The sequence below is a fragment of the Martes martes genome (genome assembly GCF_963455335.1).
Source record: "Martes martes genome assembly, chromosome: 3".
NCBI lineage: Eukaryota > Metazoa > Chordata > Mammalia > Carnivora > Mustelidae > Martes > Martes martes.
In genome coordinates, this window is record NC_137890.1 from 86375905 (window position 1) to 86389854 (window position 13950).

General features: G+C 36.8%; 1 protein-coding gene across 6 annotated transcripts in view; it reads left to right on the plus strand.

Annotated features, from left to right (window-relative positions):
* Positions 1 to 13950, plus strand: part of IWS1 (interacts with SUPT6H, CTD assembly factor 1) — a 40725-nt gene that overhangs the window by 14527 nt on the left and 12248 nt on the right. For 3 of the 6 annotated variants that reach the window (XR_013966496.1, XM_080797926.1, XM_080797925.1), the window contains exons 3-9: positions 2655 to 3804; positions 5028 to 5217; positions 5763 to 5820; positions 10711 to 10808; positions 11842 to 11992; positions 12560 to 12642; positions 13754 to 13883. Coding sequence is in view for 4 of the 6 variants with exons in the window: in XM_080797926.1 (XP_080654052.1) it covers positions 2655 to 3804; positions 5028 to 5217; positions 5763 to 5820; positions 10711 to 10808; positions 11842 to 11992; positions 12560 to 12642; positions 13754 to 13883 (1860 nt within the window). In the remaining 2 variants the exon portion in view is untranslated. Of the gene's footprint in view, positions 1 to 2654; positions 3805 to 5024; positions 5218 to 5762; positions 5821 to 10710; positions 10809 to 11841; positions 11993 to 12559; positions 12643 to 13753; positions 13884 to 13950 lie in introns of all 6 variants that reach the window. The other 3 variants (XR_013966497.1, XM_080797924.1, XM_080797923.1) reach the window with 1 other exon arrangement.

Here is a 13950-nt window from a genome sequence, read left to right on the forward strand (position 1 = left end):
AAGGCAGAGGCTTAACCCACTGAGCCACTCAGGCGCCCCAACTTGAGTCTCTTGACTAGCACTTTCTTACTACAGTGATTTCTCACTGTTTTGTCTTCACCATATTACACATAATGAATAAATACCCAGTTTTAATGAAACTCCTCAAAAGTTGATGAGAATTCCTAAGTTTCACAGTCCTGACCATATGTAATGTCTTTGTCATGATTGCTTATTTTATTTACTTACTTATTTATTTTTAAAGATTTATTTACTTATTTGAGAGAGAGAGAGAGCAAGAGCCGGGGTGGGGGGAGAGGAGAGAGGTAAAGGGAGAGGGAGAAGCAGACTCCCTGCTGAGCAGGGAGCTGGACAAGGGACTTGATCCCAGGACTCTGGGATCATGACCTGAGCTGAAGGCAGATGCTTAACCTACTAAGCTACCCAAGTGCCCCATGGTTGCTTGTTTTAGAATGTATACACAATGTGTCTATAAATCCAGGGTAGAGTGTAGCAGATGAGTTTTGGAATGGCTGTCTAGTTCATGATTCTCTTCCTCTGTGGCAGTGGGTCCCACTGCTTTGTCCATGCTCTGGCTGTATAACCCAGTGAATACTGAGTCATGACATCTGATACTGCTGTGGCCAATTAGATCATCTGTCCTGGGGGTTTAAAATTTTTGATCCTAGGCACAGAAATTTAGCATGGTTAGAGTGAGTCATGGTATTGATAGTGCTCTAGTAGAAAGATCCTTGAGTTCCCTTTTCTAAGCTCTCTGAGCTGACTTGTTTCCTACCATTTCTGAGTCTTTAGTCGTTCATTCCACTTTGATTTTGGGAATATTGTTCTTTTTTTCTGAAGATAGCCAGAGATGGTTTCTGTTCTTTGCAGTGAAAATAAATTGAGCCACACACAAACATGCTGTTAGAATTACGTTATGGCTATGTTATGGAAAGCATTTCAAAAGCCAATTATAATTTTAATTTTCCCTTTTGCCTCCTGCTTTAGTTCCTCTGCTGGTGTCTGTATATCCCACCTTCCCTCCTCAATAATCTTGTTAATCTTTTTTCTGACTCTGTTATCACAGACTAGTTACAAATACCTGTTGTCTGCACACCTTTTATAGCTCCGTCTCATAGAGATCACTTCCTGTAGGTGTTCAAAATAACATGCATACATTCATGACAGTGCATATTAGTTGATGTTGTTAGGATATGTTTGGCTGGCTTACTAGAAAGCAGCTTCTTAGGATCAGGCATTGAAACATGTTCAGCCTTGACTCCCAGCACTTGCACATAGTTTGTTGAGTTAATTATTCCTCACTTTGATTTATAGTCGGCCCTTGAACAGTATGGTTTTGAATTGCACAGGCCTAGTTATATTTGGAAATTTTTTTTCTATAAATACAGTACTATAAATGTATTTTCTCTTCTTAATGACTTTCTTAAAACACTTTTTTCTAGGGGCACCTGGGTGGCTCAGTGGGTTAGAGCCTCTGCCTTCGGCTCAGGTCATGATCCCAGGGTCCTGGGATCGAGCCCCACATCTGGTTCTTTGCTCAGCAGGGAGCCTGCTTCCCTTCCTCTCTCTGCCTGCCTCTGCCTACTTGTGATCTCTGTCTATCAAATAAATAAATAATCTTAAAAAAAAAAAACAAAACACTTTTTTCTAGCTTACTTTATCGTTAGAATATAGTATTGTAAGAATATAGTATAGTGTGTATATTGTAAGAATATCTTACTATATTGTAAGAATATAGTATAGTAAAGTATATTTTAAGAATATTGTGTATAAGAATTTAGTACAACATAAAAAATATGTGTTAATTGACATTTTGTGTTATTGGTAAGGCTTCCAGTCAACAGGAGGCTAATTAGTAGTTTGGAAGTTAGTAGTTATACATGACTTTCAACTGTGTGTGGGGTGGAGGGGAGGTCAGTTCCCCTAGAGATCCTCTGCCAAGTTGTTGAAGGGTCAACTGTAGTTTCTCTAAAACTTAAACTCTTGTCTCAGTGTTATTAGATATATGACTGAGACTGCTCCAAGCCTCAATTTTGTTACCATGAAAAGTACTGTTACAAGGAGTAAATGAACTAACAGGAGAGAGTCTGACAAGACATTAGGCTCATAATAGGTACTTAGTATGTGTGAGCTATTCCTCTCCTTGTTTGTTTAGATTTGCCTAGGAGAATGTGTCCTGTATATCATTTGGCCTTATAGTTTCATAGTTCTTTTCCTTAAAATAATTTTAACTTTATAAAACCCAAGAATGTTTCTTTTAAAAAGAACTTGGGTACCTGTTTGCTTATATTTCTTTGAAAAATATATTTAGGAGCTAAAATTATGTAAGAACATCAGAGTTTTTTTTGTTTGTTTTTTTAAAGTCTAGCTCTTCAAGATGTAAGTTTCCTATATAATTATCTGGGGGTATACTTTACAGATTTGTTTTGGTGAAGTTTGGTTATCTTTTCCCATTTTGGAATCCAAACCATGTTAGCCATTTTACAGGTGTATGATCTTCTTTAAGGTGGGGTGTTTCCATATAAGTATAGAACAACAATTTTATATTGAAGTGTGCATATTCCTTTGTTTAAAAAAATTGTTGAAAAATTTTAACATTTCACTACCAATCATTTTTTTGCACTCTCCTAATTTTTTCACCCTTAATTTTTCAGAATGAACCTAGTGATCGAGAGGATGGCCTCAACAAAAGACACCATGTGACAGATTCTGAGAATGATGACCCCTCAAATCTTAATGCCAGTGACTCTGAAAGTGAGGAGCTTCAAAGGCAAAAGGACAGTGACTCTGAGTCTGAAGAGCACGCAGAGCCTCCTGCAAGTGATTCTGAAAATGAGGACACTAATCAGCATGGGAGTGACTCTGAGAGTGAGGAGACCAGGAAGTTACCTGTCAGTGACTCTGAAAATGAGGAACTTCTTAACGGGCATGCAAGTGATTCAGAAAATGAAGACGTTAGGAAACATCCTGCCAGTGATTCAGAAATGGAAGAGCTCCCCAAAAGTCCTGCCAGTGACTCTGAAACAGAGGATGCTTTAAAACCTCAAATCAGTGACTCTGAAAGTGAGGAACCTCCACAGCACCAAGCCAGTGATTCTGAAAATGAGGAGCTTCCCAAACCTCGAATTAGTGATTCTGAAAGTGAGGAGCTTCCTAAGCCTCGGGTCAGTGACTCTGAAAGTGAGGAGCCTCAGAGGATTCAGGCCAGTGACTCAGAAAATGAGGAGCTTCCCAAACCCCGTATCAGTGACTCAGAAAGTGAGGACCCACCAAGGCACCAAGCCAGTGACTCAGAAAATGAGGAGCTTCCCAAACCCCGTATCAGTGACTCAGAAAGTGAGGACCCACCAAGGCATCAAGCCAGTGACTCAGAAAATGAGGAGCTTCCCAAACCCCGTATCAGTGATTCAGAAAGTGAGGACCCCCCAAGGAACCAGGCCAGTGATTCAGAAAATGAGGAGCTTCCCAAGCCCCGAGTCAGTGACTCTGAGAGTGAGGAGCCTCAGAAGGGACCTGCCAGTGATTCTGAAACTGAGGATGCCTCCAGACACAAACAGAAGCCAGAGTCAGATGATGATAGTGATGGGGAGAATAAGAGAGAGGAAACAGAAATGCAGAATGACTCCTTTCATTCAGATAGCCATGTAGACAGAAAAAGGATCCAGAGTTCTGACAGCGAGGAGGAAGAACCCAAAAGGCCAAAAATTGACAGTGATGAAGATGAAGAAAAAGTCGGGGAGGAGGAGAAAGTAGCGAAGCGAAAAGCTGCTGTGCTTTCTGATAGTGAAGATGAAGAGAAAGCATGTAAGGAATTGTTTTGGACTGTTTGTGCATAGTTTTAATTATTGTCTAGTAATAATTAATTGTAACTGTGAAGCACTGTATTTCTGAAATGTTAGGTCTATATTCTGTCATTCAACTTGATCTTCTAAAATATTACTAGGATACCAGTTTTGCTTGGTTTTCAGTGGCTAATCTTAGTATTAAATTTGCTTTGAGTTCTAGGAGTATTAAGATCTAACTAGTTCAAAATAGTAAACTAATGGGAGTTTCATGGGAATATGAAATACTTAGTTTTTTTGTGGGGGAAGGGTAATGTTTAAGAAATATGTTAACTTGAAAACCCAGCTGTACCCAGAGTTAGCAGCAAGTGTGACAGTCAGTGCACTAGTTTCCATCTAGCTATTGACTGAGTTCCCAAGTCTTTTTGGTACCTGTCTTTTGTGAAATGTGATTGAATGCCCAAATATAAGGAAGTTTGTGAGGGAGACTGTATTTAGAGACTCTATGTCTCTGTAGCATATTCTAGTCTTTGTTACCTGGGATCCTGTTTTCATGGATAATAATTTTTACTTGATTATTTTTTTTTTTACTTGATTATTTTTTTATGAAACTTCCTTGATAGGGTGGGGAGGCCTATTCCCTTACAAGCTGACAGTTGTTACAGGAGAAGGAAAAAGACCATCACACATGTGCCATCCAGTTTACTAAGGGAGATGAGAAATTCCAAACTGACCAGCAGTGATGGGGGAGTATGGGAATTCCACAAAAGAATATCTAAGTTTTTTCAGTTTGCTAATATTTGGCAGAATAGAAGGGACTCTAATTCTGTACATCATTCTAGGCTTCTTTTCTCTATTCCCCCAAGGAAAGGTAGCTATTGGTGCCCATTTTTATATTGATTATTTTGTTCTTCATCTTCCAGTTACTCTTTCCTAAAGAGTATCATAATTGTGAGATGACTCTGAACCTTTTAGTCACTATTTTTTTAATAAAATTTTTACTTAATCTCTATACCCGATGTGGGGCTCAAACTCAAGACCTGGAGATCAGGAGTCACATGGTCTGACAGAGACAGCCAAGTGCCCCTGGTCTTTTTTTTTTTTTTTTAAATAATTATTCTAAGCTGTGTTAGGAGCCCTTTGATTTTTGCCAAGTGTTGCTATGTTAAAGCACCTGTTCGTTTTAGTAATACCATGACCATGATGAATAAGATTAATGATATTTTGCACCTTTTTTGACAGCAGCAAAGAAGAGTCGTGTTGTCTCTGATGCAGATGACTCTGACAGTGATGTTATATCAGACAAATCAGGCAAAAGAGAGAAGACTCTAGCATCTGACAGTGAAGAAGAAGTAGGGAAAGAAGAGTTGTCTGATAAGAAAAATGAAGAGAAGGATCTCTTTGGGAGTGATAGTGAGTCTGGGAATGAAGAAGAGTAAGTGACAGTATAACATGAGTTTTCAAGGGTTCATAGAGGTGGTAGAGAGGGGTTTGTCTTTTAATTTTTTTTAAACTGGTATTAAAATTTTGTGATGAGAAGTAAAATACAGTATTTCCTGCCTGACTGCATGACTTTGGGGGATTCAGGAATCCTGAACTATTGCTACACACTATAATGTGGATGAATCTCAATAGTATTAAGTGAAAGAAGTGAAGTAGACATGTCTGATTCCACTGATGTGAAGTTCAGGAGCAGGCAAAATTAATCTGCGGTGATGGAAATCAGAATGGTGGTTGGCTCTAGGATGTTCATGTAGGGACTGGCTAGAAAGGGCCACAACTGAACTCCCTGGGGAGATCAAATTGTTCTATATTTTGATGAGGGTAGTGGTTACATGAATGTGTACTTTTCTCAAAATCCACCAAAATGGACACTTAAGATCTGCACATTTTACTATACATAAAATATACCTTATTAGAAAAAGATTTCTTGGTTCCTGTGCAAATGAGAAGAAAGCAAATGATTTCCTTCTCTTCTAGAAATCTTATTGCAGACATATTTGGAGAATCTGGCGATGAAGAGGAAGAAGAATTTACAGTAAGTATAAGGGAGATATTTCCTCTTAGACTATTGTTTTTGTTTCTGTGGCAGTGGTTCCCAAATAGCTAAATTACAGTAAGTGGAAATAAACAATTATAATGTGTTCAGTAGAAAAGTCTAAAATAGAGGATTCAGAAAACTGAATTAAAAGTATGTACAAAAGCATAAAAGGCAAAATTGAATTAATTGGTGGGGGACATTTTAAGAAATGGTGGAAGGTACATTGTAATGCTAAAGGGAAAGATTCGCAATACTTAACAAAACTTGTGATTCTAGCAGTGGCAGGCTAGGTAATTTGGACCAACCCTTCCACTAAGGACGACTAGAAAAGCCAGACAAATGTTTAAAAATCTCATCAGCAGAGGAATAAGATAGCAAAGAATTACTAAGCCAAACCCCAGAACAGACAGATGCCTAAAGAGGTAAGCTCAGCATTTAAAACTGCTTTTTCTGGGATGGTTGCCTGATTAGGCTGAGAGGCTGGTCGTATTTTTGACAGCCTCAGGGGTCAAAATTTGGAGGTCAGATTTTGCTGAGCTTAGGAGACCCTGAAAACTGCATGCTCAGAATTGGGACTCCTTGGATTAAGAGTGATGTGGAAGTGATAAGAGTCTTTGCTCAGATTTTAGGCCAGCTTTGAGTCTTCTGACAACCTAGAGAACCTCAGTCCCAGAGATTCAATCACAGTGTGCCTTAATTCATTGGCTAGTGCTCTTGAGACACCTGGCATACTCAGACAAATACCTTTAGGACAAAGGTAGCATCATCACAGGCCTCAGATTATTTCTGTAGTTTATCAGGTACGTAGTGTGGTACACAATCATAGATAACCTTAAAAAGAAACAATAGTGACAACAGATAATAGAAATAGGGGGTCTAGATACAGGAATCTTAGCTATTTCCTTAAAAAAATAAAATAACTGTTCAGGGAGATAAAAGATTAGAAATTTTGTCAGAGCAAACAATTTTTATTTAAAAAAATTTTAAGATTTTATTTTTGAGTAATCTCTATACCCAGCATGGGGCTTGAACTCACAACCCTGAGATCAGGAGTTGCATGTCCCACCAGCTGGGCCAGGCAGGCGCCCCACACCAAACAATTTTTTTAAAAAGGTAGATTTGGAAGAAGAGAACTGAATAGAAATTCTGGAGTGGTAAAATTATAGTAACAAATTAAAAATTTGGTGGATGAGTTTAACAACAGATTAGAGTTATTTGAAAAGAAAATGAGGTTAGAAGGAGCTATTTAGAATGAAGAACTGAGATATATAAAAAATTATAAATTATACATGAGAAGGCTTAGCATAGTGAATTGGAATCTTAGAAAAATATAGCAGAAGCATTTAAGGAAATGAAATGTAAAGCAAGAGTTTCTAGAAGTTGTACAAATTATAGGCAGGATAAATACAATGATACAGTGAAATCTGTACCTAAATACATCATAGTAAAATTGCAAGAAGTCCGAGAAGACAGGAAAATTTAAAAGTAGCCAGAGGGGGAAAATATTACACTCAGAGAGGCAAAAATCAGATTAACAGCTGACTTCTTAACAGAAACTAACAGAAACTAACTGCGAATTAGTGTTCTGTTACATTCAGCAAAAATACTTGTCAGGAATGAAGATTTCCTCCTAATTCATCTTACCAATATACCAATTGATGGAGATACTAAAGGCAGAAAGAAAATCTCAGGTGGAAAATCAGGGATTTAGGAAGAAAAAGCAACAAAAGTGTGTGGGTAAGTCTAAATGAGTATTGATGCTACAAAAAAAGTCATGTGTGGTGTGGGTTGAAATATCTATAAAATTAGAATATGACAGCAGTAACAAAATGGGAGTATACATGGTCTTTGCAAATGTGTATAAAAGGACATCAGTAGACTTTGCATTGTGATCTCTAAAGTGGCCACTAAAAAGACTAATGGAATATGTAGCCTCCAATTAATAGAGGGGAAAAGCAATAATAAAAGCTATCAATCCAAAAAGAAGGCAAGAGAAAAAGAAAGAGGTATAGAACAGGGAATAATTAGAGTAGGATACAGTAAGATAGCAGATTTAAGCTTTTATAACATCTCAGATTACATTAAACCGAAATATATCAAGTGCTCTAATTAAAGGACAGAGGTGGTCAGATTGGATTTTAAAATATAGCTGCTTACTCATTTCATGATTCATCTGAAAGAAGGTAAAGAAAAGTTGAAAATAAAAGGATGGAAAAAGATACTGTGTGTGAACGCTAATAAAAAAACTGGCACAGCTATATGAATATGAGACTTTGAGGCAGAAAAACATTTGAGATAAAGGGTCACTTCAGGGGTGCCTGGGTAGCACAGTTAGTTAAGCATGTGACCCTTGGTTTCGGCTCAGGTTGTGATCTTAGGATCTTGAAATCGGGCCCTCCCTCAGGCTCTGTGCTCAGCGTGGAGTCTGCTCGGGATTCTCTCTCTCAAATAAATAAATCTTTAAAAAAAAAAAAAAAGAGGGTCACTTTATATTGATTAAAAAGGTTTTCAAATTGTATATATATAATAATGTGGCCGAAATACATGTATACAAAACAAAAATTGACAGAATGGCAAAGAGAAATGGACAAATCTATTATCTGAGTGGAATGTAACCAATAGAATAAGCAGACCAAAAAGCCACTGAAGAGTCTCTTTTTATGTAATCTGGAAATAAATGCAAATAAGAATACAAAAGAAAAGCTTGGGGATTATAAAAGTTAAAATTATTTTCTGTTCTTTGGCTTTCCTTTTCACTTTCTTAATGGAGTCTTGAGGAGCAAAAGTTTTTAATTTTAATATAAATCAACTTTTTCCATCTTTTCCTTTATAGTGAAACTTTGAATTCCCACAAATTTTTGCTTATTCCTAAGATCATAGAGATACTCTCTTGAATTATATTCTAGAAGCTTATTTTAATCTTTCACATTTAGTTGTACAATCCACCTATAATGGTATGTATGAGATAGAAGTTAGGGGGTTCCTGACTGGCTCTGTTGGTAGAGCATATGACTCTTCATCTTGGGGTTGTAAAGAAGCCCCATATTGGGTATATAGAGTTACTTTAAATTAAAATGTTTAAAAAAATTTTTCCTCCCATTTCGAATATCTAGTTGACCGAGGCCAGCCTTTCCTGCTTCTCCCTAGTGCCATCTTTGTCATAAACGAAGTGTCTGTAGATGATTTCCAGTCTATATCGGCAGTTTCTTGTCTGTTCTGTGGGTCTCTTTATCCTTGCAGTGTTAATACAGAACTGTGGATATTTGGTTGTTTATGCCTTCTAAGCTTGTTATTTTTCAAGATTGCCTTGATTTTATCACATTCCCATATAAATTTTAAACAAAGCTTTTGCAAAAATTACAAATTATAAACAACATTGTCTGAATGCAGAGCAGTGAAATTAGAAATTCATTTCAAAATCCACAAACAAAATATCCTTGCCACCCAGAAATTAAAGACTTTCTTGTCAAACAGTTCTTGCATTGAAAAAAAAATCAGTACTTTAATTCCTAAAAGAGTGAAACTTAGGTGAATTTAGAGTCTGATTCAAGAGGGTAGAAAAATAAAGTGAACCTAAGGAAAATAGGAATAATAGGAATAACTCATTCAACAAATATTTGGGAGCCTGTATGCCAGAGATTGGATTTTGCGCTCATGGTGCTTATACTCAACTAAGCAGCTTTTTTTTTTTTTTTTTTTTACAAGAGCAAGATGTGTTTCTCTAGTTTAGAGAATTACCATCAACTTGATTTTGGGTTTAGTTCACGGAGAAAAACAACATACTCAGTGAACTATTGGAAAGATCTAAGTACAACATAAAAGAAGCTATAAAGAAAAGACTGACCATTTTAATTACATAAAAGTAAAACATTATGGGGCGCCTGGGTGGCTCAGTGGGTTAAGCCTCTGCCTTCAGCTCAGGTCATGATCTCGGGATCCTGGGATCGAGCCCCACGTCGGGCTCTCTGCTCAGCGGGGAGCCTCCTTCCCCCTCTCTCTCTGCCTGCCTCTCTGCCTACTTGTGATCTGTCAAATAAATAAATAAAATCTTAAAAAAAAGTAAAAAATTATGCTTGGAAAACATTACCATAAACAAAATGCAACTGTACCAATTGAGGATTGTGCAGGCCCTGTCACTTAAAAAGGGCTAAGTTTTAAATCCATACCAATAAGACAAAGATCCAACAGGAAAATGGACATACGAAATTGGGAGTTCCATAGAGAAAAAATTAAAAATGACCTTTAAACATGAACAAAATGCCCACCGTTACTCACAAGAGAATATAAAGAAAGATGCCTTTTAGTTTTTGGTTCAGAGATTGGCAAATATCAATGTTTGACAATTTGTAGTAGTGAAAAGCTGGAGAAACAGGTGTACTTAATGCTTTGCTGGAAAGAATAAGTATAACCTCTATGAGAAGTTTGGTAAATATTTCGCAGAATTTCAGTTACATATACCTAAATATCAGTGGCAAAATATATAAACAAGTTATGGTTACAGTCATAGTATGAAATAATCCAAAGCCTTAAAATGAATGAGGATACTTTATGCCAATATGAATTGATCTCCATATTCTATTGTTAAATATGGAAAGTGGAGACCAGTATATACTGTACCCAGTGTGTGGAGTATGCTACCATTTGTATAATAAAAGGGGATAAGAAATACATATGTGTAGAAGTATGTATGTATAAATATAGGCTATTTCTGGAAGAAGACATAAGAAAAGTAGTAACACTGGCAGCTAGGATGGAGGAAGCTTTTTTGCTCTGTACCTTTTTGTGAATGTATTACTTTAAAAATGCAAAAAAAAATTAAGAGTAGTTATACTAAAGGAAATCTGTAAGGAAGTTGCAATAACCCTGGCAAATTTACCTGGCCTGTAGGGTTTTAACCAAGAAGATTTGGAGGAAGAAAAAAGTGAAACACAGGTAAAAGAAGCAGAAGATTCAGATTCTGATGATAACATAAAGAGAGGAAAACAGTAAGTTTGTTTCATTTTTTAAAAAGGAATTTGTTGGGGCGCCTGGGTGGCTCAAGTGGGTTAAGCCGCTGCCTTCGGCTCTGGTCATGGTCTCAGGGTCCTGGGATCGAGCCCCGCGTCGGGCTCTCTGCTCAGCAGGGAGCCTGCTTCCCGTGTGTGTGTGTGTGTGTGTGTGTGTGTGTGTGTGTGTGTGTGTGTGTCTCTCTCTCTCTCTCTCTCTCTCTCCTGCTTCTCTGCCTACTATGTGATCTGTCAAATAAATAAATAAAATTTAAAAAAAAAATAAAAAAATAAAAAGGAATTTGTTAAAAACTGAGGGTTGCTGGAGGGGAGTGGGTGGAGGAATGGGGTAACTGGGTGAAGGGCATTAAGGAGGGCATGTGATGTAATGAGCACTGGGTATTATATAAGACTGATGAATCACTGAACTCTACCTCTGAAACTAATAATACACTATATGTGAATATTTAAATTAAAAATCATAAAGGTATTTGTTAAAGAGTACTTTAAAAATGAAGGTAGAGACTATCAAACTTTGTTTTTTCTTATTTTGGTTCCTTACTAAGTGTAGCAAAGAATCTGTTCCATTTTTCTCCATTCTGTTTCTCTATATACAGTGCTGTCTGAAAATATATTTACACTTATTATTTTTCTTTTCATTTGCCCTGTGCTCAGCTTCTTAATTTGTGTCATCCTCACTGTGTAAGCTCTTCTTGAGTTACTGAAACATAACATAAAAACACATTTTTTGAGAGAAAAGCTGACCTTGGGATTCCAGGGGCAATGAGGTCAAGTCCTAACTACAAAATATTACTTGGTTGAATTTCACATTCTTTTGTTGAGATGATTGTAATCTTTGTTCAGAGAAGTCTGGTATCTTGAAAGGTACCAAGTTGTAAGTATTTGCACTTTAGAAGAAAGTAGCATTTTGTGGAGTTAGAATTAAGAAAGTTGGGGGTTCTTAACTGTCACAAAAGGAGATATGTATTTAAAAGGGAATTTGTATTTCACTTGATTTTGTGTTGCTGCTTAGTATGGACTTTCTGTCGGATTTTGAGATGATGTTGCAGCGGAAAAAGAGCATGAGCGGCAAGCGCAGGCGTAACCGAGATGGTGGTACTTTTATTAGTGACGCTGATGACGTAGTGAGTGCTATGATTGTCAAGATGAATGAGGCTGCGGAGGTGAGATGGGTCACTGGTGGCTTCCTCTTTTCTTTCCTCACTTAAGAGAAAAGTATGTGGAGACATGTAGCTGAAATAAGACTGGTCATGGGTGCTTAATTGTGGACATGTATGTGATAGTGTGTTAGTTTTTTTCTATCTTGGTAGAATTTGAAATTTTCTATAATTAAAATAGGAAAAAGCACCAAAGTAAATACTGAAACTCTTCTTTAATAACAATAACATTATTCCTCTAAATTTGTAATTGTTTAAGCTAATCTAATAGTTTTGTAGGTTTGATTAATACAGACGTAGAGGTGGTGGGTATTAAGGAGGGCATGTATTGCATGGAGCACTGGATGTGGTGCATAAACAGTGAATCTTGGAACACTGAAAAAAATAAAAAAAAATACAGACGTAGAATTTGGGGTTCTATAAAAAGTTCATTTTTTAGTTTTCTTGTAGAAAAAATTGTTACTCAGAGACACTGCTGCTTTATTTTATTTTAAAGTTTAGAATTATAGTGGTTGCAATTTATTATTAACAACAAGTTGTTGCTTTTTAAAAAATCTTTTTCTTCCTGGATAGGAAGACAGACAGTTGAACAATCAAAAAAAACCAGCACTGAAAAAATTAACATTATTACCTACTGTGGTCATGCACCTTAAGAAGTAAGTATTCTGTTTTCTTGAAAAAGTTGTTTCATCTTAATGGAATAATATTCAAACTATGTACTGGTGTTCTAGAGATGTTATTTAATGACTGCTATCTGTCAATTCATAGAAAAATAATAATAAATAGAATTTCCTAAATTATGTTACTTCCTCCCAATTTTTTATTTTTATTTTTTTAAAGGTGCATGAGGGGCGGAGGGAGAGAGAAAATCTTAAGCAGGCTCCATGCCCAGCTCAGAGCCTGATGCAAGGCTTGGTCTCATAACCCTGAGATTATGCCTTGAGCTGAAATCAGGAGTTGGGTGTTTATCTGACTGAACCACCCAGGTGCCCCCTCATAAATTTTTCTAAAGTCTTGATGCCTGTTACAAACAGAACGGAACAAATAGCAAACTGACACTAAGGATATATGTGCTGCTGAAGCGAGCACGCAAACTGACACTAAGGAAAGTAAAGCATGTAAACCACTACTTTTGTTCTTTATCGACTCTCTTATTTTGAGTCTAGTAAAATCTTTTCCCAGTGTAATTGAGCACAGAGAAAATTCTGGGGACTGGTTGAAGCCTGTATTTTAGGAGGCTTATATGACCAGTTATATATGAAGTATGTCACTGGTCTTCTAGAATGAGGACCCTCTTTTGATAGATCTTGATACTAGGCTGTCTCACTGGTTTACTCGTATTGTTGAGCAACTGATTTCTCCTTGAATCTAACCAAGTTAGGTGTCCTGCCAAGACTAACACAATTTTGGGTTCTCTATCATCTAAACCAGTTTGAGAATCTCTATTCTGATAAAGATTATTTTTTTAAAGTTGTAATTATTGGAGCTCTTTATTCTTATTGTATGTACCATTCATATAGCATTAACCTGTCTTATATAATTCAGGTTTTTAACAAATGATCGTTGCCTGTCAAATCTGTTTGTTTGTTTTTTTAAGTAGGAACTAAATTTTATATTGCTTTTGAAACAGGAATAGGTACTCAGTAAGTAAGGTGGTTGAGTAACTTTAAAAGCAGTCTTTGGAAATGCCACTAAATATATAAGAAAATCCAGAGCAAGCTATGATAGAACCAAGGTTCAGAGACTGGACTTTTTTTTTAATTGCAGGCAGGACCTTAAAGAAACATTTATTGACAGTGGTGTGATGTCTGCCATCAAAGAATGGCTCTCCCCTCTACCGGATAGGAGTTTGCCAGCATTGAAGATTCGAGAGGAGCTATTGAAGATTCTGCAAGAGGTTAGAGGCAAATAATCTAAGTATATGTTCTTCATTAATTATCTGATGTGGTTTGTATCGTTCCAAC